General features: G+C 42.5%; 1 protein-coding gene across 3 annotated transcripts in view; it reads left to right on the top strand.

Moving 5' to 3' along the window:
* Positions 1-27,333, top strand: part of LOC126484557 (uncharacterized) — a 109,911-nt gene extending 82,578 nt beyond the window's left edge. Inside the window, exons 3-4 of one of the 3 annotated variants that reach the window (XR_007587875.1) lie at positions 3,554-3,820; positions 25,869-27,333. Coding sequence is in view for 1 of the 3 variants with exons in the window: in XM_050108118.1 (XP_049964075.1) it covers positions 3,554-3,638; positions 25,869-25,888 (105 nt within the window). In the remaining 2 variants the exon portion in view is untranslated. Of the gene's footprint in view, positions 1-3,553; positions 3,821-6,106; positions 6,362-25,868 lie in introns of all 3 variants that reach the window. The other 2 variants (XR_007587876.1, XM_050108118.1) reach the window with 2 other exon arrangements.
* The last annotated feature ends 611 nt before the right edge of the window (positions 27,334-27,944 follow it).

The raw sequence follows: 27,944 nt of genomic DNA on the forward strand, positions 1-27,944 counted from the left end.
TAGTATTTGAGACGAGAGTTAACTTATTTTAATTTTTTCTAATTTTTATTTAAGCATCTTAATCGCACAGTTTTTGAATAGAACTACGAGTTTTGCAAATGCAGTAGTCACTTCAGATTCTACAATAGAAGTAAAAGAAAATACGAGTACATTACTAGCTAATAGATTTAGAGACGAAAAAAAGAAGTTACAATAGAAAAATATACCTTTCATTCTGCCGCATTGTAACAAGTCAGTGTAAACTGTCGGAAGTCGAATAAATTTTTCGTATGGATAATTTTTTTTATTTTAAAGTCTTGCATTCTGACATTCATCAGAGAATATTTGAAAGAATTGTACTTCCAAATTAATTTACTTTTTACCACATGTACGTTATACATGCATCAACGACCTCTCGGATCGCTTTGCATCCTGTATATGACAGGTTGATGCATGCTTGGCGGTTCTGACTCGTCTTATTTTCACGAGTTATGTATTGTTGCAGTGCAGCACAATGAGATGTGTATTGTTTTTTATTATAACTTCTATTAGCTACTAATGTACTTTCTTTTGCTTCTATGATAGAATCTGAAGATGGCTATGGCACAGCCGAAACCGGTAATTTCCATTCAAAAATGGTACAATCAAGACAATTATATAAAAATTATGTACATCATTATCGCTCTCCAAATTAATTAATGCCAAATTCTGAAATTATTTTATGTAGACCTATTGACGCTGCCGCTTAGTCGTGTTGAGCCAAAGCCATTTGAGTATACTGGCACCCTAATTTGCGACATATCCTTATGGGAATAAACACTACCTACTCCCATTTTATCACTTTTTATGTCCTAACAGCTGTATTAGTTGCTTGACATTAGCAGCATTGCCGTGGAAGCAATGCTATTAGTTCAGGTGAGAGTGTGCTTTTGTTTTCAGTAAGCGGTTATTTTCTTGCATTAAAAGTTTCGTGTTATCAGTGAATTAAGCCAAAAGAGAAACTGGTCAGCCCCCTTTCGTTAGCTGCTAACTAAACGGCTTGTAATCGGGGAGAGGCGTGCAGAGACGCAGCACGGAAGATAATTTTCTGTGCCAGTGGCCCGCGTCCCGGCGTTGCAACAGCGCCCGGCTATCAGTTCGCCAGTAAACAAACACGGCAGTATCGCAGATTGCTTCACGCGGGAGAATTGTCTTGGGAGCATTGCCAACCAGATTATGTCCTAATAATCCCGTCCCTTGTAACCGGTTTCCTGCGTTGCACGACCTTCTAGAGACCTGTAGTACATCAGAAGCCAAAGATGGGCGTTGGTCATGATAGCAGTATTCTTCGTAGCAGTTTTGAACAAGTACAGTGAAAACCGTTTAACATGAAAAATCAGTTAACACGAAATAATTCTGCGATTCGGATAAAATATTATGTAGTTTAATTATTTTTTTTTCTTTTAACGCGGAACAAAAGCACCTAACGTGAAAATATTTTCTCCTTGGACGAACAAATATGTCTACTTCTGCGACCGTGGAGTCACCCAGATTTAACGGCTTGTTTTTTCGTTAGACCAAATAAATTAAATAATGGTTATTTCTGTTCCTATGTTACCGCTTGTCTTCGGATACTGTCTCTATACAAACACAAAAGACAGTACACGAATTCGTTGATGTCTGTGTTAAAAAATCAGTGAATTTTGTGTCGAAATCGTTTCGTGTTTCTTCTTTTCCCATACAGGTACAGTTTTTTTCTTTTTTTACTTGCAGTTGTAGAAATCTCGTTTTAAATGAACATGGAGACACTTAAGGCAGCTGATGACATACGGAGATCGAAGTCCGAGAGTTTGGCAATTGCTAACTTACACCGTTAACGAAAGTTAAAAATAGAGAGCAAATTAAAGCAAAGTTTGAGTGCAGCATGTTCAAGCCAGAGAGCAAACGCATGAAAATAGTTAAGAAAGAAGGTGTAGAGACTGCATTGCTTGTTTGCTTCAAACAAACTAAATTTCGAATTGTTCTCTTTCCAGGGTCTGGGTAGTTAATGCAGGCAGCAAAATTTGAACATCTAGGGGCAAATATGGACAAAAGTAGATCGAGTAATACATAAGTAAAATACAGAACGCGACAAAGCAGAAAATTAATATGTTGTATGAATTCGATTCTGTCGGACAAGAACATTTCTAACAACAGTAAGAAAAGATTGGATAGGCTAATAGCCGAATCAGTCCTTTTCTATGGATCTGAACTATGATGGTTAAATGCTGACCTTATAAGGAGGCTAATAGCTGTGGAAATTGATTATTTACGAAGGAATAGCGGAATATCAAGAATCGAAAAAAAAAAAACTAATGATGAGGTAAGAGCTAGAATGAGGGCCAATTAAACAGTGATATATAGGACCGTAAAAAATCATTAAAGTGGTATGGACATTTATTGAAAATGTCATATCATCGGTGGTCAAGGGCAGTTTTTGAATGGAAATCACTTGACAGATGTAAACGCCGAAGACACGATGTTATTGGAAAGACAACACAGTGAAAGAACGAGGCATCGTGGGTACGCAAGGAGGGTGCCCTTAACAGAGAGGCTTGGCAGACTGTAATAGGAGTACAGCAAAATATTGTTATTAATTGATATTTGTACTAATTAAGCCAGTAAAAATAAAAGTAACATTGCTGGAAACCAAACGGATATTGAATTTTCTCCAAATGTAGGCTTTTGGGAACTTTTCACGAAAAAGAACAGCAAAGTGTTAAATTTTTGCGGTAAAGCTAACCAAGTTTTGCCATGACTACTGATTGGATACACGTTATGTTGGCTTCAATAATAAAATAAAACAATATAACGCGAAATTTGTTTTCAACGTAGATGAGACTATCTTATTTTACCGTTGCTTACCGCTGAAATTTTGCCGTTTGCAGACCGTTAGCATTGGTACGGGGGTGTGGGTGGGGGGAGGGCGGTGGGGAGGGGAGGGAAAGGACTAGAGTGGAATTCGGATGGATCTGGAACTACCCTATTAGTGATGGGAAGAATCTGAAACAACTGTGTTTTAAAAATGTAAGAATACTCCTAAATAACATGCGGCAAACGAAAAAGCAGGAGTGTCGGCCATTATATTTACTGATTGGATTCTCAATTTGTATAAGCGATTTTTACGAGAAAAGCGTAAAGTCGCACGTTTTATTAATAACTGTCTGGCATACCATGTTATTAAATTAAAAGCTATGAAGCCAATATTTTTACCTCCGAACACCACAAGTGATGTACAACCGTCTGAGCAGGGCATTATACAAAACTTGAAACTTCGCTATTCAAAGCAATTACTCCAAAGATATTTACTGACAATTGACGTAAACCACATTTTTTCATAGGTTTATAAGATGCGTTTCATATGTTGCACTTTCCAACGAATTTGATGACGCCAAAGACGTTTCGTAATTATTCTCTCCATGTGAGATTCACCAAGGTGCTAGATTCTATGGAGCCTGAAGATTTGCAGGTATTGAGACTATCATTTATTGTAATGTATGGGAAATTTTCTACGTAATTACGTTCTCATACAGCTTCACTGATGAATCTGTTGCAGATGACGACGACGACGACGTCCACGACGACGACTACGACGACGACCACGAAACCGACGATAGGTGACGGCGACGACGACGACTATGGTGATGATGATGATGATGATATGAATGAACAGCGTCGATTATAACAGACGAAGACATTTTGATATCGTTCAGAGATAAAAAGATCAAATCAATGTTGTCGACGACAACAAATTTAAGAATGAAGTAAACGTTGCAGTTCCGGTCTTCACTACATGAGTAACATCTTGAAAAAGTATGCGCAGGTATTTAACTGTGTATTCAAATGGCGAAAGGAATAAAACGATCGATGGTATCTGCTAATTTGCCGAAAATTTGATGCTGTAAAAGACTATGCAATAAACAATAGGAGATATTTTTCCAGAGATCAATAATGCACTGAATACAGATTTTCAATGTACGGTGTGCACTTAGCAATAGTAAATCACTGCAGGAATCTAATTACTGTACTATAAAAAAAATTGAGTGAATCGAAAATACAGTAACGCGCTCCAAACAAAATGTTTCCATCCCCACAGCGCGTCTTGTACGCTTTTGATCGTATTTCTACGCTTTCCGCAGAAAGATGGGTGTAACTTATAATCGGGTATATACTTAAAGCTGAATTAAAGTATATTGCGGAATTCGTTGGCAATTCGCTTTTCTCGTCGTATTACCTATTGTCTGGTAACCCGAGTGAAAACAAGCATAAAAGGAAGCATTGCCTTAGGTAGGAACTGCGGAGCACAGATAGTGTTGGTAAAATTTTCAAGATCTGTTCAAAAATATGCCACAAATCTTCTTCGTAGACGTAGCAGAGTAATTGTTAATATTTTCAACCGATCTTTCTAAGTTGCTAACTCAATGCTGATTACGTTGTAGATAAGAATATATGTTTCTGCCTTTTGCAACTGAATCCTTATAATTGTTTTTAAGTAAGCACGGTGCTTCACAAAATTCAACTTGTGTACTGATGTTGGGTATGTACCTTTTCCAGAAACTTCTATCAGAATGTCGAAATACGATTTCGAATATCTCGTATTGGAAAAAAATTTGGAAATTTGTGGCAAGGTCTTGTGGGACCAAACTGCTGAGGTCATCGGTCCCTAAGCTTACACACTATTTAATCTAACTTAAACTAACTTACGCTAAGGACCACAGACACACCCATGCCCGAGGGAGTACTCGAACCTCCGACGGGGTGAGCCGAACGTACTAGAGAAATACTAAAATCGCATTCGGGAGTACGACGGTTCAATCCCGCGTCCCGCCATCCTGATTTAGGTTCAAATGGCTCTGAGCCCTATGGGACTTAACATCTATGGTCATCAGTCCCCTAGAACTACTTAAACCTAACTAACCTAAGGACATCACACAACACCCAGTCATCACGAGGCAGAGAATCCTGATTTAGGTTTCCCGTGATTTCCCTAAATCGCTCCAGGCAAATGCCGGGATGGTTCCTGTGGAAGGGCACGGCCGACTTCCTTCCCCGTCCTTCCATAATCCGATGAGACCGATGACCTCGCTGTCTGGTCTCCTCCCCGCAAACAACCCAACCCAAATACTAAAACCGATACAAATATGATAGCGTGTACACCAGCTACAATTTGACTGGCGATCGGCTATCGATTTTTAGTTATTGGTGATTCTTTCAGAAATCTTATGTAGCGTACCTCTTCATCAGGAAGTCTGTTGGCACAGAAGTATGCAAATGGTTAGGTAGAAGAGAAGGATATCATTAACGTAAGTTTGAAGTAGGAATCTAATTTTCATTTACATTTTATATTCGTTCATCATCAGACGGAAACAAACGTCTTTATCGGCAACAGCTCGCCAACTGCCGTTGGCGCAACTACGATTTTCAGATTGCGTTCTTTGAATGCATTACTTTCTACGTCCCATAGTTCTGGTCGTAAATAAATTGCATTTGAGAAATTCATAATTATCTCGTTTGTGCACTTCTCCATTGATGTACACAACAAACAAAAGGAGGCTATAGGTCACATGCGCAAACTTTTGAATAAAGCGAAACGATATTGTTTTCGCTCACTTGTCAGACAGGTGATGCAGCGCTGGAGGTGAGATATGTAGTAAACAAAGCTGAGTGCAAGACGGACGTATATTAGCGGACAAAAATAGATCCTGCCTGCAATACGAAATAATTTCCCCCTTGTCGGAGAACACAGGCAGCACCTCGGCAATACGTCGGCAGCTACCTGCAACAGCATGCAAAACCAACAATATTAGCTAGCAATACCGCAAAATTGTCTTAGTTGCAGCCACATTGCATTGACGGCAACGCTATTGCGGCCACGTATTGCCGAAAACATAGCCAGTGTAAATGCGACTTTTCGAGTGGGGGGAATCAAATTCTTCGAAATCAAAGCTGTGTAACGAAATAAAAAAATACTTTTATATAATGAATTGCATTTCAATACCGCCCAGATTTCTGCCCGCCGCCATCAGTTGTATTACACTCCGTTGTGCCAGTGCGAGCATCATCTTTCATCTGGCTGTATCAGATAAAGTGCTTGTCGAAATGTCCACAGTAGGAGCTACACACAGGGCTCGCAAGAAGCAGCTGGCGGCGTTGACGTGCGCCCCAGTTGGGGCCCGGGTTCACTGGGTGAAGGTCGCGCTGTCGGCGGCGTGTCTGCGAGGGTCGGGTCAGGCAGACAGCTGCGAACAGGTGGCTGGCGGTGACGTCACGGGCGGGCGCCTTCGAACGCCGATACCCACTGCTCTGCTTGTAGCCCACTGGTCTGTTGCGGTTATCGAGGAACGAGGAAGGTGCACGGCAGAAGGTACGCACTTCATACTTACTCCACACTCAGAGCCAAGGACTTATGGGAATTATTATAATGTAAGGTGCTTTGATAGCTAAAGATCACTCTCGAGAAGCGAAAACGATAACGAAACTTGTCACACCCAATTATTATTTTACATTCTATTTAAAGACCAGTAATACCAACATCCGCTATGGATCAAATCTTCATTTGATTAGGTAGAATGCGCACTTTCAAAAATAGTATTCATAAACTTACATGTAACTAACTACACATATTTTTGTCGCTTGAAATAAATGGTCGAAAATGTTTTACCTAACGTATTTATTATCTACCATAGGCTTCCACTGAAAATTTATTTTGTAAAATTCAACCCCTAAGGAGCTCAGATGTATAATGATGTTCCAGATGAAGCGATGTGGTCCAATTTAAAAATCATCTCCCAATCCAAATCATTGGTCCTGGAAACATGAAATTTGTTAGGCGCATCCTTTGTGAGACGCAGACGCCCAATCAGAAAGGATTATTCAAAATTCATTGCCCAAGGGGCTAAATTGAGGCTCAAGTCATAGTAGTCATACAGAGGCCCACTCTAAAATAAGAGTCCCATAAACATAAAATTCTGAGCGAACATTCAAGTGATGGCTCAAATGGCTCTGAGCACTGTAGCACTTAACATCTGAGGTCATCAGTCCCCTAGAACTTAGAAGTATTTAAACCTAACTAACCTAAGGACATCACACACATCCATGCCCGAGGCAGGATTCGAACCTGCGACCGTAGCGGTCACGCGGTTCCAGACTGAAGCGCCTAGAGCCGCTCGGCCACTCTGGCCGGCTCTTCAAGTGACGTAGAAAGGACTTTGTAAAATTCAACCCCTAACTTAGTGGAACCGGAGTTAAATTGTTTCGTAACCCGACGTCCAGCCGTAAGCATTGGTCCTAGAATCAGGGAATAGCATAGGCATCCTCAGAGAGAGCGTTTTTCAATTTTTTTTAAAGATTCCGTTCCATAAGTCGTGCTGCGGACACCGATTCACATATGTCTCGTCTTAAAAAATTTTTCTTTTGCTTTAAGATCCATCTGATACCATGCACTGCTGTACATGAAATACAGCTAGCACTTAGAAGTTATTTTTAAACTTGGAGGAGCTATATCTCCCCCTATTTATGAGTAAACAAGTGTCCATCACGTGACGAAATTATAGCATGCCAACATGAATGTTTTCCGTAGTCTGTACGTCGAATTTCATTCCTGTATTATATTTATAGTTATTGTACCTTAATTTTCTAGGGATTATTTGTGTCACTTTTCATTGCGTGCTTTTCTCTATGACAAACATTCTGTTCCCTGTAGAGCGAGAGCAATATTCCAAAGGAAAGAAGAGCATCTTACATCTTACAGGAATACTGGTGCTCCCAGTGGAGTTTTATTGTAATAAACAGTTGCTTCTGTACAAGACAGTAATCTATGAGAATAACTTCTGTACGTGCTACTAGTAAGCTACAACTGAAGTATATTAACACTTGTTCTAAGCTTTTGATGCAGAAAAAATAGTTTCCTAGTAAAATGCACAGAAAAGCTAATCAGTGCTGAATTCGGAAGTTTACTAATATTAACTGAATTTTTTGTTGATGCTTGGCAGAACATGATAATTTTAAATAGCAAATACTTCCACTGTCCTGCAAAGTTTGCGGGACATCAGGAACTTTTTAGCGTTTCCGCGTCTCACATATCTTTCTCTACTCCTTTTCTTTTAGAAGCCTGAACTCAGTGCATACATTTTAACACCATTCACAAGGCGTACGAAAGGTACGCTTACAAGGACCATAGAAGTTGCATATTGCCGACAGTATAGCACGGCAACATTGCGATCCACATGAGTTGCAGCTACAAGTTCGGCAACACTTCCGGTCGTTGTTGCCGGGCAACGCTTGTGGCAGTACATTTCAGGACCACAAGTGTTAGCATGGGACACAGTATAGCCGCGGAATGGCAGCTACAAAGTGCGTCACCTCTGCTTTTGCATTCCACAAGCAAAAATGTTAGCAAGGAAACGAGAAATTCGAGTTTGGAGTTTTTAGATGCGTTGTTTTTTTAAGTTCGCGAACTGCCTCCGTAACTTTTTACCCGTGAACTGATGACGGATACTTGCCTCTTCCAGAATGTTCAAACACGATTTGAAACATATCGTAAAACAAATGCCCCGAGAAATGATAGTAGCAACACTTGTATGAAAAGCTGTATACCAGTATACAACAACAGTGGCGATAATTCTTCAGCTTTGGCTACAGGTGACTCATACGCGCACTTTTCATCGATACGCATCTTAGTACCAGCTGTTTGCAACGCTTTGGCGGAAAAGCTCAAGGTATTCATCAAGATAAATTTGAAATAAAAATAAGACGTTTATGTTAATATCGGCTGTCCAGGTTAAACATATAATAACATAAACTGTAATAACTTGAGACTTAATTGAGATATTTATTAGTGGTTTACTTCTACAATTATGGTAACTCAAAATGTTTTCTGTGTTTGCTTGCGGCAGTTCGTACCGCATGAGCATGCTCTTTTTCACGTAGACGCGCGTCAGTAGTCATTTGTGGACTCCACAGCAGAAGTTGCTTTCTGCGCTTTCTCTCGAGGCGCTAAAGTCTATTACACTGGTACAACGTCGTTTTCAGCGTGAGTGGAGATTGCGATCAGCTGACAATTAAGTAACAGTCAAGAAATGGGACAAGCCGCTTCAGGGAAGCTGTGAGTTTGCTTTCGATGTCGGACTTAACGGCAAGCAAGCAGTTCCAGAGGCTGCTGTTGAATTAATCCGTACGTCCTTCCATCGGAGCCCTCGTAATCCACTCCGACAAGCAGGTAGATAGTTACAGCTAACCTCGTTCGACAGTACGCGATGTCGTCTATGTCCATAAAACGTTGCGTCTAAGGACGTACTAACTGCAGCTTCGTCACAAAATCGAGCCTGAGAACAGGCCACGACGGAAGGTATTTGCGGAGTCACTTCTGGCAAAAATGGATGAAAGCGAATCATTCCTCGATTTCGTCTGTTTCCCAAACGGGGCTACACTCCATACTTCCGGCACGGTAAACACACAAAATTGCCGCATATGGGTAACTGACCCCCAACCCCCTACGTAGTGACAGAGTATGGTAGCGACTCTCCAAAAGTGGGTGTGGGTTGTGGACTGTTGAAGGACAGGATTAAACGTAGGTCCAGTCTTCTTCGCGGAGCCTACAGTTAATGCAACAACGTACGTACACACGTATGCTGTGCCACGACTTCCCTATGACGTGTCCTTTCAACAAGATGACGCCCCAGGCCATTCTGCGAACACTGTGAGGGATTTTTTTGAATCAAGCGTTCCCAGATCGCTGGATAGGGAGAGGTATTCCATCGATTGCTTAGCCCCCTAGAAGCCCAGACATTACGCCACATGTTTTTTTTTTTCTATGGGGGCTTATGAAGAAGTGTACCAGACACCAGTCCGTGACGTAAGAGATCAGCGCCGTGGCATTCGCACAACCATCGTAAACGTTACACCTGCAGTGCTGCAAAACGCTTGGAGAGATGTGGAATACAGTTTACATGTCTGTGTCACCAGTAACGGTGTACATGCCGAGTCTTTTTAAGTGCGTAAAAACACATTTTGAATTATCATACCTAAAGGGACATACCGTCAATAAATACCTAAATTACTTCTGGAGGTATTACATTTTATATTTTGTTTAACCTGGACACCCTTTATTTCATTGAGGTACACCAGTAAAGTAAGATACGTACTAATTTCGTAATATGGGACGTGAAAAGCGAGGTGTAGAAAGGCCATAATCAGAGGTCAGTTGCCAAGCTAGTGCCCAAGAACTACACGTGATGAAATTTCAAAAAGTTTAGGAGTTTTAATAACCTATGTAGAATATAATTATGGCTCACAGCTGCAGATCTGGACGTAGATGTACGAATCACATTTCATTTATTAAAACCGAGGTCCTTTGCATTTTTGTAGATGACAAACAAATCAACTAGGCGCACGTGAACTCCAACTCTTGAACTGGAGCCAAATAATATTGTTTCACCGCTCCAGTTACGTGATTTAGCACTGGGCGCCGCCGGCGTGAGAAAGAGGAAGCACGGTTGAGAGTGAGAGAGGTGCATTTATACAAGGACAGAGGTAAATATGGAGTGAGAGAGGTGCATTTATACAAGGACAGAGATAAATATGGCTCGGCCACACAAAATATTCAGCGGCGGCAACGCATCGGCCACATGTCGGCAACTATTTGCAAGAGCCTGCCTGCTCCCTTAGCAATACTGCCGATCAATACTGCAACATTTGCAATCACATTACGACCCGCTCGAATACCCGTGTTCGTTAGCAAGCCGCTTCCGGGATTCAGGGAGTCGTGCCAGCTCCGTATCGAATCCGCCCGGCGAATTAACGACGAGGGCCAGTGTGCCGACAGCCTCGATGTGGTTTTTAGGCGGTTTTCCACATGCAACTAGGCGAATACAAACTTTCGCATAGGATAACACTCGGTGTGGACAGCGGCGACGGGAAAGTAGGCGGTTACCCTCCACCACTAACACTGCCCAATCCATATTAACAAGTCGGCCGGCGTGGCCGTGCGGTTCTAGGCGCTACAGTCTGGAACCGAGCGACCGCTACGGTCGCAGGTTCGAATCCTGCCTCGGGCATGGATGTGTGTGATGTCCTTAGGTTAGTTAGGTTTAAGTAGTTCTAAGTTCTAGGCGACTGATGACCTCAGAAGTTAAGTCGCATAGTGCTCAGAGCCATCCATATTAACACACCGACCCTGTGAAGACACAGGATAAGGCCAGGCATAAAATTACGTAAGTTGGGACCACATTACACAGGTGAGACGGCAATACTATTGCGGGCACATATTACTGTAAAATACAACCTGTGTAAATGTACCTTAAAGTCACCTTTAGTGTAGCGGAAGGGAGAGTGATACGATTTATTCCAGTACTCTTTAAACGGACCCAGCAAGGGCGTATAAATGCAATAATTATCGCACAATCAACGCCACAGCTCACGCAACCATGTTACCGCCTAGAAAAACAGAAGAATGGAATGAAAGTCCCGAAGTTATGCTTAGCTATAGAAATAATACTGAATAAAACTCAGGATTTATGCATAGGATCTGTCGACCCTGAAATTGTGTTCGGCAACGTAAAGCGGAGCAAGACGTCTGAAATTCTCAGGGAAATAGGTATTCGCTACAGGGAAAGGCGGGTAAGACGAGCATTCACCATATACAAGAAACAAGAGGAAGTAATAATTTGGAAATTTGTGGTAAGAGCTTATGGGACCAAACTGCTGAGGTCATCAGTCCCTAAGCTTACACATTACTTAACCTAACTTACGCTAAGGACAACACACATACACATGTCCGAGGGAGGACTCGAACCTCCGACGGGGGTAGCCGCGCGGGCCGCTACAAGACGCCTAAGACTGTGCGGCTACCCCGCGCGGCTGGAAGTGGCATAAGGCTGTCGCATTGGGCGGAGATTATGCTGAAAAATAGGGTTGTGTAGCCAAAAGAGTGGTATATTGGAACTCTGAGTAAAGCCAACCTGCTTTCAGGAAATATTGTTGAATTGCTTACTGAACGTCCCTCGTAAATGCACTGAGAGTAAGCCAAAGAAATACGGAAGTACTGAGGGTCAGCAGAAATGACTGACATCAATATTGGGGATAGCATAGTAGATGAAGGAATTCCACAGTACTAAGTTGGAAGCAAGACAAGGCATGACAGACTAACCATGAAGAAAGACTAGCACAGTAGTAGTCAATGCCGCACCAAAAGAAGTCCACTAATGCCAAACGGGGGGCTTAACTTGGTAAAGAAATACCGAAGAACGTACGCCACGAGAATAGTATTGCATAGAAGTAAAACATAAATTATGGGAAAACTGGAAAAGAAGAGAATCGAAGCGTTTGAGACGTGGTGCTGCAGAATGATGCTGAAAATAAGTGAACTGACAGGAAAAGGAGCCAAACATTCTGTATCAATATACACTATGTGATAAAAAGTATCCGCACACCTGTCCGACAATAACTTACAAGTTCGTGGCGCCCTCCATCTGTAATCCTTGAACTCAATATGGTGTTGGCCCACCCTTAACCTTGATGACAGCTTCCACTCTGGCAGGCATACGTTTAATCAGATGCTGGAAGGTTTCTTGGGGAATGGCAGCCCATTCTCCACAGAGTGCTGCACTTAGGAGAGGTATCGATGTCGGTCGGTGCGCCCTGGCACGAAGTCGGCGTTCCAAAACATCCCAAAGATGTTCTGTAGGATTCAGGCCAGGACTCTGCGCAGGATAGACCATTACAGGGATGTTATTGTCGTGTAACCATTCCGCCACAGGCCGTGCATTATGAACAGATGCTCGATCGTGTTGAAAGATGCAATCGCCATTCCCGAATTGCTCTTCAAATGTGAGAAGCAAGAAGGTGCTTGAAACATCAATGTAGGCCTGTGCTGTGATAGTACCACGCAAAACAACAAGGGGTGCAAGCCCTCACCATGAGAAACACGACCACACCATGACACCACTGCCTCCGAATTTTACTGATGGCACTACACACGCTGGCAGATGACGTTCACCGGGCATTCGCCATAACCACACCCTGCCATCGGATCGCCACATTGTGTACCGTGATTCGTCAATCCACACAACCTTTTTCCACTGTTCAACCATCCAATGTTTACGCTCCTCACACCAAACGTTTTCATTTACCGGCGTGTTGTGTGGCTCATTAGCAGCCGCTCTACCATGAAATCCAAGTTTTCTTACCTCCTGCCTAACTGTCATAGTACTTGCAGTGGATCTGATGCAGTGGAATTCCTGTGCGATGGTCTGGATAGGTGTCTGCCTATTGCACATTACGACGCTCTTCAACTGTCGGCGGTCTGTGTCAGTCAACAGATGCTGTACGTGTCCCTTCACGTTTCCTCTTCAATATCACATCGGAAACAGAGAACCTAGGGATGTTTGGAAGTGTGGAAATTCGCGTACAGAGGTATGACCACGTTCGAAGTCCGTGAGTTCAGCGGAGCGCCCCATTCTGCTCTCTCACGATGTCTAATGACTACTGAGGTCGCTGATATGGAGTACCTGGCAGTAGGTGGCAGCACAAAGCACCTAATATGAAAAACGTATGTTTTATGGGTTGTTCGGATACTTTTGATCGCATAGTCTATGTACGGGGAAAAAAAAGTGAGTATGCAATGAAGCAATTAGTCCTGCTCTTTATCCCGTATCTCCATGGGGTCAGCATGTTAATTTTTCGATTTGGCAATATTACTGGTAGATGGTTGTCTTCCTATTGCTCCCTGACTCCCCCCCCCCCCTCCCAACCCCCACCCTATCACCCTCCGTGACGGAATTTGTATACCACAACTGTCTGTATCTAGTGTCATCCCACGTGAAAATGTGCGAACGTTTTCTAGATATTTGCGAATTGTGTAAATGATTCAGGACATGGGTACTAGCCGCACATTCACCTCTTAAAAATAAGCCAAAAAACCACATCCACACATCCAGGCCGGCCAGCATACATGCACTCGCCATTAATCCACCGGGAAGTTTCGGGTCGGAGGCGGCGCGCGCCTCCCTGAATCCCAGAAGCGGCGTGCTTCCGCCGTCGGCTCTCCAGAAGGGTTCTGACACATTACATGGTTTTAATTTCTTCCATGTTATAAAATATATTTAAACTGACCGCCATGGGATGGAACGTAGCATCACGAATCGTGTCACTATTTCCCATGTTCCAGGCTGTAGCCAACAGCGGCACGAAGCTACACGGACACGCTATTCGAGGACCTCAAGATAGGCAACTGGTTCGGCGTACGCAACACTTTTCATATGCCACCACAAGGAACAAATGTATATGGTTTTAATCCGGTGAAGAAGAGACTAGGTAAAAAGGATGCCTCGCACTGTCCATCTCCTGGGGAAGATGTAGTTCCCGTGTTAACGACCAATGATACGGAAGTTAGCCCATTCTCTGTCAACCATCAGACACATTACCTGATGTATGCTATAGTATGTAGGCTCATCCACCAGCGAAAGAGACACTGTTCTGGAGGAATTTCACTTACGTGTATACACTAGGGTGTTGTGGTTAAACAAAAATCCAACCAAATGGTTATCAATAGAGTAGGTGGGATAAAGCCCCGCAGTTTTCTGTTTTTTCTAATATGTACTGTGGTCAATGCGGGGTATATTTTCCCGCGATTTCAAACTGAAGTCATAGGTTGGGTTGTGACCTAAAACCATCCAAATTCCAACTCTATCTGATTATTAATTATAGAGGAATTTACAATTTAGCTTAAACAAAAATCGCAGAGTTTTACCCTATAAAAAGGTGTAAAGCCCTGCAGTGCTAGTCTTTGCACTATTTGAGGTAAACATGGATTGCAAGATACCGAACGCAATATGGAACTGATATGTCTCGTAAATTTGAACGTAATGTTTAAAAATACTTGTACAAAAATAACACTTCCTCTCCAAGAAAGAAAGTTTCCTAGGGTAACCTGAAATAGTTCAATTATTCAGGCTAAGCTATCTAGATACCCAGTAAATAGGGTACTTCGTTAGATCCTCTGATTCTTCATTGAAGTCCCAGGCTCGTCATCTTTTTATTGTTCTTGTTCTTCTTCTTTGTATACTTCTTCGCCAAATAGTAAACCCATACCAATATATCAGAGCTTGTGTGATGACGTAAGAAGTCAGAATCTGACTCTGAAGAATAATCAGCTGGCTGTTTGATTTGTTTTCTTCCTTTTGTTAGTATTGATATAATGAAACCTAGCTTAAGTCGTTTGGTTTCTGTAGCGCGCTCTTTTATTTCTTCGGCATGTCTTTCCTTCTATGTAGCAAGCTTCTCCTTTTCGAGGCATTCTTCTTCCATTCGTTGTTTATTGCGTGTCCACTTTAGAAGCACAAATTTAATGATTTGCCAGAAAGTTTCCCCTAAATCTTTATTTCAAGCAGTGGAATAATATCTTCTGGTGCGATAATCTCATGCAGTGTGTGTTTCATGTCATCTTTTGCGGCAGTATCATTGAAGAATTGACGTTTATTCTTGGAGCTGCGAGGATTTACCCAAAAACATGCGCGGATTTGCTCCATTTTGCTGTTTTCTGGCAGATGCGCTAGTGCTGATTTTGGGGACCAAACCAACAATATTTCCTCGCGAAAGTCAAACTTAAATGCAGTAGTGTAACGAGTAATTTGTTGATTCTTCTTTTCAGACCCCACATTAGTTAATTTTCTCACCTCTAGGGCGACCTGCAGAGCGAAATTTCGTGGAACATTAAGTTGCTATAAGACAAACCTGCCACCAGGTGGTCCTGAATCAATGGCAGCCAGTTCAAAAACTCGATGTGGGGTTTTACCCCACGCGGAGCTTCAACCCCCTCCCCGCCACACACACACACACACACACACACACACACACACACACACACCTGCCTACCCTAAATCCCGCGCAAACATTAGTGCTAAACAGTTTCTGATGAGACGACTCAGTCACTCTCTGTCGATTTTCTGTAATTCTGTAACCGTAGATGACCATTATGTGCATTCATGATGCCGTGTCTACCAAAGATAGCTTCGACGGTGAAGACCACATTGCTTTAAGGCAGACTCCCCCTCCATTTCCGGTCACATATTGACATGAACTTTCTCGTTTCTTTCCTTGTCAGACATCACTTGAAGGCTGTCCTCTTGTTTGGCACTCAGCCTGAATGCGACAAATAATTGTGCATGTCGGTGTGGGGCGAGGAAATCGTGGCGGAGAGAGAGAGAGAAATTGAGAGAGGTAAGAATCACCTGCGCCTCGACCGCTGATGCAAGTCGCCGCGCCTGTTCACAGCTGGCTTTGCTACTTTGCACGCTAACGCGAGCTGCAAGTGCCTCATACATGCAAACAGAAACTTTGTGCTTCGGCCGTATTTCACCGTCCGCGGCTGGGAACTCGTCATTTGTTTGCCTCTCGTCGCCGGGATTCGTTTGAACGTTGTGCGACTGAAGAGTGACACCCAATACAACAAGCTAAGATGAGCCGACTTGGCTGCGCGCCGAGTCCCGAGTATCTCCAACTGAGGCACGTAGGACGACATCACTCCGCGAAATAAATGTCGCCTTTCTACGTGTCCCCTAGTTCAGTTAATTTCTAACCCGCGTATATAAGTCTAATAAAAAACTTGCGAGCTACCAAGGACGTTATTCGTCAAGTAATACTGACTATTTTAGTATTAACTGACAAGGCGCATTGAAAGCTCGTTCAGAATGGCAGCACAGTCGAAAAGGAGAGCTAGAAAGGTCATACCGAACGCTCCGCACTTAATTAACGGCGCAAGATTAGGACCTTCAGGTAATCTTTTACATCTAACCCGACAGTGTGTCGACATTAGAACTTCTATGGTATGTGTATTAGCAATATACAGGGAGTAAACGATAACTGTTTAGAACGTACCACAGTGGTTTACGGGAAGTCGAGAAGAACACCTTAATATATTTGCGTTCTATCAAGTAGGTAAACAGCCTCAGATTGGCCTACATTCTCAAGTAAGCTATAGCTCATGCGCGCTACGCGAGGTTTTGACTAAAATCTTCCTTGAATATAGAAATCGCGTGTTCTTGCATTTATAAAAAGTAATTTAAAGTGTTTATTTGAGACCACAAACGGTCGCCGAGCCACAGTCACTAAAACAATAAAATTTTAAAAAGGTTATATTAGTACTTTCGACTCACTGAGTCGTAATTTTCATACGTAATCACAAACCTGGAAAACTGCATTAATAATTGAAACCACACTTCTTTCAAATATTACGAAAAATACACTAAAACCAGTAAACTGAAGCAAAGCCAGAAACGGGTAACAATATGTCATGACAGTTTATAGATGATCAGTCATTCCGCACCTTAATGCTGTGTAGACGAAAACTGCAACGGGATGCAAGATTTTTATACTCTTGCGCTACGTCCTGCAGTGATGCAACGATCATTTTGCAAACAAAGGCTCACAAGTCATAATGTTATAACTTGCAGCAAGCCCAAAACTAGAACACAGCACGCATCGTACTAACGAAAGTTTTTTAGCCGAATGAAAGTCCAAACCACTGCGCCACCTCGCTCGCTCGGTAACGGGAGTAAATGTGCGTGGGTGGGTGGAGGAGGGGGGAGGGATTAGAGTGGCGGCTGCTGGGGGTGGAAGGTGTGGGGGGGGGGTTATAAATTTAAAATGGAGACCAAGGTTTGAACACAGTAAGAAGGTCGAAATAGAAACTGCAGTAGTTTGCAGAGATGAAGAGTCGTACATCGGATATACTAGCAGGAGAACTGCATCAAACTAAACTTTGGCCTGAAGTTAACAACAACACAACAGCATTTCCTGGCTCGTTTCTATAGGGCTCTTCGAAACTCTGTCATTAATGTTCTTCGCAATGTACTATGCAACTGTGTAACACCAGTTTGCTGACCATCTCTTGTAAATTCTCACACCGACAAAACAAACCGGTACAGCTCTCGTTCGAACCTTTTCTGTTCTACCGTTAATCGAAATGGTAACGCCGGCGATGGTGGCCGTGCGGTTCTAGGCACTTCAGTCCGGAACCGCGTGACTGCTACGATCGCAGGTTCAAATCCTGCCTCGGGCATGGATGTGTGTGATGTCCTTAGGTTAGTTAGGTTTAAGTAGTTCTAAGTTCTAGGGGACTGATGACCTCAGATGTTGAGTCCCATAGTGCTCAGAGCCATTTGAACCATTTTTTTTTAAAATGGTAACGATCTCGGATCGACGAACAGCACTCCGAATGATTGTTTTGTAAGCGACCTCTTTCATTCGTGAATTATCCTTTGGGTTCTTCCAGTTGAATATGAGCCTGGCATCCGCCTTCGTCACGGTTTGCTTTATGCGCTCATTCCACCTTAAACCGTTTCTGATAGTCAAAGGATAAAGGATATCGGGTCTTTGCGCAGTCACAATACATTATAATTATTTTCGTTGAGAGTCAGCCGGCAATATTTGCACCAGGCGTTTATCGTATGGAAGTTCGTCTGTAATTGGTCATTAGTTTCGAACGATGTAACCTCCCCGTTACCATCTGCGAACATCACTATAGGGCTAACGATCTTATCCGCAAAGTCATTTATACGTATCTTGAGAGCACTCGCCCTATCACACTTCCCTGAGGTACGCTGAACACCTCCCAGCTTCTGACGTGTTCTCCCCATTAAGATTGTAACCTTTCCACCGAAATTTTAAAAGATAATATTTAATAGAAATCAAGCCAAACGTAACCTCCCTGCAATGAAATGTACTGACAGAGGCAATAAAAATGTGAAATTCGCAATCTGACTCTGGTGTAAGCTCCCACAAAAAATATAATAAAAGATAATTCAGTGCTAATGAAACTTCAGTGACAATGAAATTTCAATTAAACCGAAATATCGATCTTTGGCCCTGTGCAAAAATCAGAATTAATTTCTTACCTCAGTATAACTGCATGTCAAATTTCTGCTCTTATTGTTGGCCACGGCTTGGAGGAAATGCATTGCAAATAAATTTTTTTTTTTTAAATTTAACTGAAACTTTTCTTTAAGGGAAATGGAAGGAAATCATTGGTTCAATTAAATGGTTTTTTTTAAATTACTTTGAAATCAAAATTATTATTGGGGCGATTATTGCACAAATTAGTTACAGTTGATTTGCATTATTAGCTGAGCGCATTTAAAAATAATATACCTCATCCTGAATCTTGACCAGAATGCCGTGTCGACGCCCGCCGACTCCTCACACACAACTGCACTCGACTGCTACTACCGACATACTGCACTGCTCACAGACTGCCCACTGACAGACTGCTCGCAACTGTACTGCACGACTACTACCGACCGACTATAACTCGCAACTGAACTGAGCTACTGCTACCGACAGAGTGCTGGACGCAACTCTCGCGCGGTCAAGCGCAGACTAACCACGATAAAAGGCTCTCTGGTCAAAGATTTTATCATGCCTCACCATCGCTGCTACGTTACATACGTGTTTCAAGATCAACATAGTACGTTCTATTTGTACTTAGAAAAATAGTCTAGATCACATAGACCGGTTTCAGTCCAAAGGACCATCTTCAGATCGTACTCAAAAATCGATGTGTAGAGATGGATCCAAGGAGTAAGAAACTGCAGAAGCCTCCAGCTGTCTGAGGATGGTCCACCTTTAGACTGAAACCGGTCGCCAATAAATGTGATTTGTGCGGTCTGCACTATTTTTCTAAGCACGTTTATGAAAATCGATCGCTGCTTTTCCCGAGATGTTTTTGAAAATACGTAAGTTCTATTTGCTAGGAAATATTCACTCTCATATGTCTTTTGAAATTTCATCACGTATTATGTTCTTTAGGTGACGGTACGTACTAAAGTACACTTGAGAACCAGTGATAGAAACAATTGGTATAAAACTGTCTCTTTTTTTGTAGATGATGTATCTCTCCCACAGAAGCCTATTCACGATATACCGGGTGGTCAAAAAGTCAGTATAAATTTGATAACTTAATAAACCACGGTAGATATAGAGGTAAAAATTGACACACATGCTTGGAGCCGGCCAGGGTTGCCGAGCGGTTCTAGGCGCTACAGTCTGGAACCGCGCGACCGCTATGGTCGCAGGTTCGAATCCTGCCTGGGGCATGAATGTGTGTGATGTCCTTAGGTTAGTTAGGTTTAAATAGTTCTAAGTTCTAGGGGACTGATAACCACAGCAGTTAAGTCCCATAGTGCTCAGAGCCATTTGAACATGCTTGGAATGACATGGGGTTTTATTAGAACCAAAAAAAAAGTATTGTTAGACGCGTGAAAGATCTCTTGCGCGCGTCGTTCGGTGATGATCCTGTGCTCAGCCGCCACTTTCGTCATGCTTGGCCTCCCAGGTCCCCAGACCTCAGTCCGTGCAATTATTGGCTTTGGGGTTACCTGAAGTCGCAAATGTATCGTGATCGACCGACATCTCTAGGGATGCTGAAAGACAACATCCGATGCCAATGCCTCATCATAACTCCGGACATGCTTTACAGTGCTGTTCACAACATTATTCCTCGACTACAACTATTGTTGTGGAATGATGGTGGACATATTGAGCATTTCCTGTAAAGAAAAAATGGTTCAAATGGCTCTGAGCACTATGGGACTCAACTGCTGTGGTCATCAGTCCTCTAGAACTTAGAACTACTTAAACCTAACTAACCTAAGGACATCACACACACCCATGCCCGAGGCAGGATTCGAACCTGCGACCGTAGCAGCAGTGCGGCTCCGGACTGGAGCGCCTAGAACCGCATGGCCACCGCCCTGTAAAGAACATCATCTTTGCTTTGTCTTACTTTGTTATGCTAATTATTGCTATTCTGATCAGATGAAGCGCCACCTGTCGGTCATTTTTGAACTTTTGTATTTTTTTGGTTCTATTAAAATCCCATGTCATTCCAAGCATTTGTGCCAATTGTACCTCTCTATCTACATTATTCCGTGATTTATTCACTTTTCAAATTTATACTGACATTTTGATTACCCGGTATCTTTAGTTTGTGCCCCCTCAGCTGATTTATCGCCCGCTTTTCAGTGAATAGGCGTCTTTCCTCTTGCTTGTACGTGCACTTAACAATAACGGCGATACAGTCCTCAGTTAGGAAGGCCTGAATAAGCTCCCGATTTCTCCCGTGCCCTATTAGGCCTAGAGGCAGTAACGGAACAGGTACGCGAGCTTTATCGCCATCAGTGAAAAGCCTGCAGACAAGGGTAACGGCATTCCATTGTGATCAACGCGCTGCCGAGGCACTCTCGTAACTGTCACCTATCGCTTCTTCACTCCATTGCGTAACTATTTAGCCAACGGCGGGCACAGTTGAGGCCGTCCACACACGGAACGACTGAAAAGGAAGGCAACGGGTGGGCAGCAGAGTTCCGCTAACGGCGCAACTCTGAAATGAGAAACTGCAGCCTGAAGAAGCACTGTTTGCACTGACTGGTGGCACTGACGTAAACTTCTAGATGAGTGGCAAGGACTACCTTGTGCACATCACGAACCGTGCACTTCGTTTATTAAATCCGTATGTATTTGGACTGTAAGGCAATTACGTCACGCGAGTTGCGCATGCGCAAAAGCTCCTTACAACTTGCACAACTGAAAGTGTACTCACGATCCTGTTGCCAAGTTTCACAGAGTCTAGAGGAACAGTAGGGCGGTAAATCCCGTGCCGTATCTTTCAGATTATAGTACTTATGTTACGTTTAACAGCATTCAAAGCAAAATAACCGATAAATCCGCAAGGTATCGAAAGTTAGGGTGTTCTTGTGCTCTTACACAGCAGCCGTCACTGGTGACTACTGCACAACCGATGCCGCACGTTCAACTTGTATGGCAATTCTCCGAAAGACCCATCCCGCCATTCGGAAGGGCAACTTGACCTCTTTCAATCTCGCTCGGTTGACTGTAGGAAGCACAAGTGCGTCTCAGTGGCATGGTTGCCTGCTTGCTTCACACGTTTGCAGCACACTGTGCCTTTCTCTCTGGCTATGAGCATTCCCTGTTTAAGGGTAGACACAAATGACGCTCGAGAAGCTATGCCACTATACTCTTTGTTGGCGGACGACGCTGAAATCATTAACAGTACATCTACTACCCCCCCCCCCCCCAAATCCCATGCCGGCCGGTGTGGCCGAGCAGTTCTAGGCACCTCAGTCCGGAACCGCACGACCGCTACGGTCGCGGGTTCGAATCATGACTCAGCCACGGATGTGTGCGATGTCCTTAGGTTAGGTTTAAGTAGTTCTAACTTCTAGGGGACTGAAGACCTCAGATGTTAAGTGCCGTAGTGCTCAGAGCCATTTGAACTATCCCCCATGTGGCATTTATCGTCATCGGATCAAAATCGACATAACAATCAATTATTATTAATTTCTACACCTTAAGCTTACTGCAATTAATTAAAGAGAATTTTACACCAGACGCGTTTCGCTTTTATTTGCACAGCATCTTCAGTGGTCATTGGTGTTCTGCCTCTTGTTCACACGCCAACATTATTTATTACAACCGCTGTACCGAAACGAAGAAAGTTAAGGCACAGTTTGGTATATGATTTAAGAGACCCTACACTCGCACGCACTGCGATACGCCAGCTGACGCAAGCATGGCGTGAGAATGCTGTAGGTCTGTCGGGCACTTCTCCGCACAGCATCTGCACAAGCACTCAATACTGTTCATTGACGAGTGATTACACAAGAACATAACTAAAGTTTTGATCTGGTATAAGTTCGATGTTTTCTGCAATGACACTGCTTATTTCTTCTACACCATCTAACCTCGTAAGTCCATGTATTTCCCATTCCAAGTCTTCAAACCCTAAACAAAAGGAAAAAAAATCGTAAACGTACAAGAAACTACTAGTCAATCGTAGTCGCTGAAGTCCTACAATTGTTCCCATCAGGACAGATGTACGATTTCAGTTTGCCTCGACGAATTAACCGCAGATCACGTGCAGTATCGTCCGCCAGTAGCGCACTGCGTTTTTGCATGTGCCCTGCGATAAGCATCGACCACGATTATTCGCGCTACCGGGAACAATGCGAGCCGCTCCGTTGCCTCCACTTGCTTCCCGCCATGCTTTGTTCCCACAGTGGCCAGCAACGACCGAAACACCGCAAAGCCCTAACTACGCAATGCCTAATTCACAGAAAATTAATATCTCTTCCATGTCTAGAAATTCTCAGAAATAAAACCACGTGCAGAGGCAGGATACTGCAGGCGGCGCTTTCAAGTGCGGCGACGCCAATAGCTATCAGTGTCTCGATCTGCATACTTTCGACATTTTCCTTTCCCCGAGCGTCCAATAAAGCGCGTTTTACTCGAGCAACTTCCACATCAATATCGATCCACTCCTGGTGGGTGCGCGTTCTAACAACCCTACCACAACAGAGGTCAAAATTTAATAATGATCGTGGTGTTGCTCACGCTGCTAAATACTGCATTTTCGGGCAACAACAAAGTTATTATGTGGCAGGTGTCATTAGAGCACAGTTATTAAAGTCATTTCATGTAATAATGAATAAACTAGGCACTCATCTTTTCGTGTTTCCCACGCTGGTCTCGTTGTAAAATCATGGCTCAATCGTCGAAAATCTAGGTGGTGGTGATTCCAAGCTCGGATGCAAAAAGGCCTAGGTTTTATTCTGCTATATTCAAAAGTTTTGTAGATGCGCTTCACAAACCATTCTTGAAGATTAAACCTTTCAAAGTTAGCACAATAGTGATGTAAAAAAAATAATAATCAGCACTCCGAATTTAAGTTACACTTCCTTTTTATTGCTTTTGTTGCAATATCACGTAACACACAAATCATCACTTCACAATACAAAACATACTTGAAAACATCTTCCTCACAGTCACGGTTAAAGTTCACATTTTATAAGCTGACTACAATATGCGTCTTTCCAACATGACGTCCAACACTTGACTTTCTCAAGATCCGACTCTCTAACAACTAACTAATAATCGCTTACGCGCCCAAAAATCAGAGTTACAAGTACGACAAAGATCATAGTGGCAAAAGAAAGAATACACATAAGAATAATATCATTGCAATATAAACATATCGATGTATCAAAGTACCTCTACGTTAATGAAATCAAATCTGAACGTTGTCTCAGAAATATGTTAACTACTTTACGGAAACACAGTAGAATGTTACTGGTATCAAAAGGTTGAGTTGAGGTGCCGTAATGGTTACGTAATTCAAGTACCATTACAGCGTCACGCGCTTGCGTATAAATCATCAGCCAACTACGTTGCGAGTGAGTCCATGACGTCAGTCATCAACTGATTGTGTCGCATATGAAGCACACTGCGCATGTGCAAAAAACAATGGACTGTGGCGTAGTCTAATAACACAAGTTAACCAATTCTCGCGGTGGTTGCTTATGTTATAGTAGTGGATTTTGCTGTTTACTGTGCTCTTAATCTTTATTTTCATCTACGTCTGAATCTACGTGGCTGCTCTGCAAATCAGTGCATAGCATAGAAAATTCTCTATGATTTCGCTCTCAAATAGCGGACGGAAGAAACGAACACGGGTGTCTTTCCATGCGAGCTCTGATTTCCCTTATTTTATTACGATGATCGTTTCTCCCTCTGCAGGTCGACATCAACAAAATATTTTCTCATTCGGAGGAAAAAATTGTTGATTGAAATTTCGTGAGATGATCCCGTCGCAACGAGAACCACCGGCGTGCACCCCAAATCCTGTAACATGTCCTTCTCACTCACTCCCCTTTTTCTCGCTAATAGAAAAGGTGCTGCCCTACGTTAAACTTTCTCGATGTACACCGTTAATCCTATTTGGCAACAGTATTGCAGAAGAGGACTCATAAGCGTAGTGTAGTGAGTCTCTTTAGAACCACGCCCGGGTTCCCGGGTTCGATTCCCGGCGGGGTCAGGGATTTTCTCTGCCTCGTGATGGCTGGGTGTCGTGTGCTGTCCTTAGGTTAGTTAGGTTTAAGTAGTTCTAAGTTCTAGGGGACTGATGACCATAGATGTTAAGTCCCATAGTGCTCAGAGCCATTTGAACCATTTGAATCTCTTTAGAAGATCTGTTGCATCTAAGTATTCTGCCAATAAAACACAGTTTTTGATCCCCTTTCCCACAACATTTTCTGTGTGTTCTTTCCAATTTAAGTTGATCGTAATTTTAATTTCTAGGTATTTAGCTGAATTTACGGCCTCTAGATTTGATTGAATTATCGTGTAACCGAAGTTTAACGGATTCTTTTTTAGCACGCATGTGAATGGCCTCACTCTTTTCATTATTTTAGGTCAACTGCCAATTTTAGCACCATACAGATATCTTTTCTAAATCGTTTTGCAACTTGTTTTGATCTTCTGATGACTTTACTAGATAACAAACGACAGCATCATCTGAAACCTACCTAAGACGGCTGCTGAGGTTGTCTCCTAAATCGTTGTGTATAGATAAGGAACAGCAGAGGGCCTAATCTGTTTTACTTGATGACTCTCCATCAATTGCTACGGACTGTGATATCTCTGACAAGAAATCACGAATCAAGTCGCATAACTGAGGCGACATTCCATAAGCACGCAATTTGATTACAAGTCGCTTGTGATGTATAGTGTCAACAGCCTTCTGGAAATTTAGAAATACGGAATGAATTTGAAATCCCTTGTCGATAGTGCTCAACAGTTCGTGTGAGTAAAGAGCTAGTTACGTTTCAAAAGAACGATGTTTTCTAAATCTGTGTTGACTATGTGTCATTAAACACATTGCCTGCTTTGTTGTGACATGTTGGTGACATGTTGAAAAGGTTGCATTAATGAATTGATATACAGCGTGTCCATAAATGTTTAACATCATTTCAGAATTAAATGTTAATTATATTTATGGTAGAAACCTTTGTCTTTTGTTACAGGTCTACTAGGGAACTCATGAACTTTCTGTACAGCTGTGTCTCATTCGACATTTTCGCCACAAGGAAAGCTGCGTGAGCCATATCGTAAAAATGGCTTCCACCCGGGAGAAAGCCCAATGTGTTGTGTGGCTTCCAGAAACCAAATCACCGATTACTATGCAGCGGAAGTTTGTGCCCTTTTATGGAAAGAAAGAATATGATGTCAAGTTAATCAGAAAATAGCTGGAAACTTTTTCAGCGACGGAGATGGTTAAAAAACGGACAAGCAGCGGCAGATCATCCATTTTGGAGGAGAAAGTGCAGACATTTCAAACCGCATTCACGAGGTCGCCAAAGAAATCGAGTTCAGTGCCTAAAGTGGTTCGCAAACGTCTTAAATTGTATACATACAAGGTCCAGATTGTTCAGGCATAACAACCAGATGATCGCCGAAAACATGAATAATTTGCAACGGACATGCTTAAGAGCTAGGATAAAGACAATGTTTCTTGAAACGTGTCTGTTTTTGCAATGAGGCTACGTTTCATATTTGTGGCCCAATTGACCGCCATAATGTGCGGATCTGTGGATCAGAAACTCCTCATGTCGTATGAGAACACATTCGGGACAGTTCAAAGATTAATATGTGGTGTGGCTTAATGCGTGATCGAATGACTGGTCCATTTCTCTTCCTTGAAAGCAATGTAAGTGGATATGTTTACCTAGACATGTTGGTGAATTACGCCGTTCCCCAAGTACAGGATATGCAAGACACTATCTTCTTTCAGCAATTCCCCAACAGGTGGATTGGCAGAGACAGTCCAATTCCATGGTCCCTGAGATCAACTAATATTACCCTTTTAGATTTTTTCTTTGGGAGTAAGTGAAAGACACTGTGCAGCAAACAGCGGTTCCTGACATTGTGACATCGCAACAACGCATCAGGGATGCTACGGAGACAACCAGATCAGACATGTTGCAGAATAAGTAGCAAGAGATTGAATACCGACTTGATATTTTACCAGACGTGCAAATGTTGAAGTGATTTAAATGTTGAAGTGTATTACCTGTATTAAAATTTATGTAAAAATTCAAAACATAATGAGTAGAGGCATATGTGGTAAAACGTATGATTCATTTGCTGTATCCAACAAAGATTACATTGTTTTGTTATCAGGCTAAATTTTTATGGACAGCCTGTATTTCCTAATAGTGTTCTCGCACAAGAGGTGCTAAAAATCTGAAAGCAAGACGGTATTTAAGGTTTTAGAATACCTGAACAAAGAAAAAGCCTACGTTGTGCATAAACAAGGACGTAAATAAAACAAGACCATTTTTATGAAAATTGTTTCAACGCTGAAAAGTCATTTCTACTGAACGATAAAAATAGTTTTCGATGCTATCTGCCACATAGAAAGAAAACAAGAAGCAAAAGATAAAGTGGAAAGAGCGCTATTTACTGTGGTCTAGTTATTGTTTGATGTGTTTTGATGTATAATATATTTTGTCCAATAAACAAATTTTGATATTTTAAAATATTTGGACTACTGTTTGCCCCATTCTTTTCTCAGCGACATGGAGAATTTGCCATACGACCTTTGTGGAGAACATCAATTAAGAATTTGTCTTTGGTCTTTAGTAAACTCTATTATCATTGCTAGTTCCATAATTTAGGTTACTGTACTTCAATATCTTACAACAACAGCGTTTCGTCACAACCTCATAATCACCGTTCGCGTGCATAGCAAATAGCTTTCACCAAACACGCAATTTTAGCCTCGACGTCTAAACGGAAAAGGGTGACAGACGAGACTCACTTGTCAGTACAGGAATAACACGCAATGGACGTTAGCCGTCGACGCACTTGTCACAACCAGCCGATTAAGATAAGAGAGTCTCTCGCATATAAGAGGCTTAAGGAAGCGCAAAGAAGTCCGAACAAGAAAATATAATGCATGTCTCTGGTCCTTGTCAGTCCTAAAAAGGGGCTGCCTCTGCAATACTATTTCGGTGAAGAATCTTTGCTCGTTGGAAAAAAAGAGCGTGATAAATGACGTTGCATTCATAGGTCAAGAATTGAAGCGGATTTCGACTTGG

This window comes from Schistocerca serialis, chromosome 6 (assembly GCF_023864345.2).
Source record: "Schistocerca serialis cubense isolate TAMUIC-IGC-003099 chromosome 6, iqSchSeri2.2, whole genome shotgun sequence".
Classification (NCBI taxonomy): Eukaryota; Metazoa; Arthropoda; class Insecta; order Orthoptera; family Acrididae; genus Schistocerca; species Schistocerca serialis.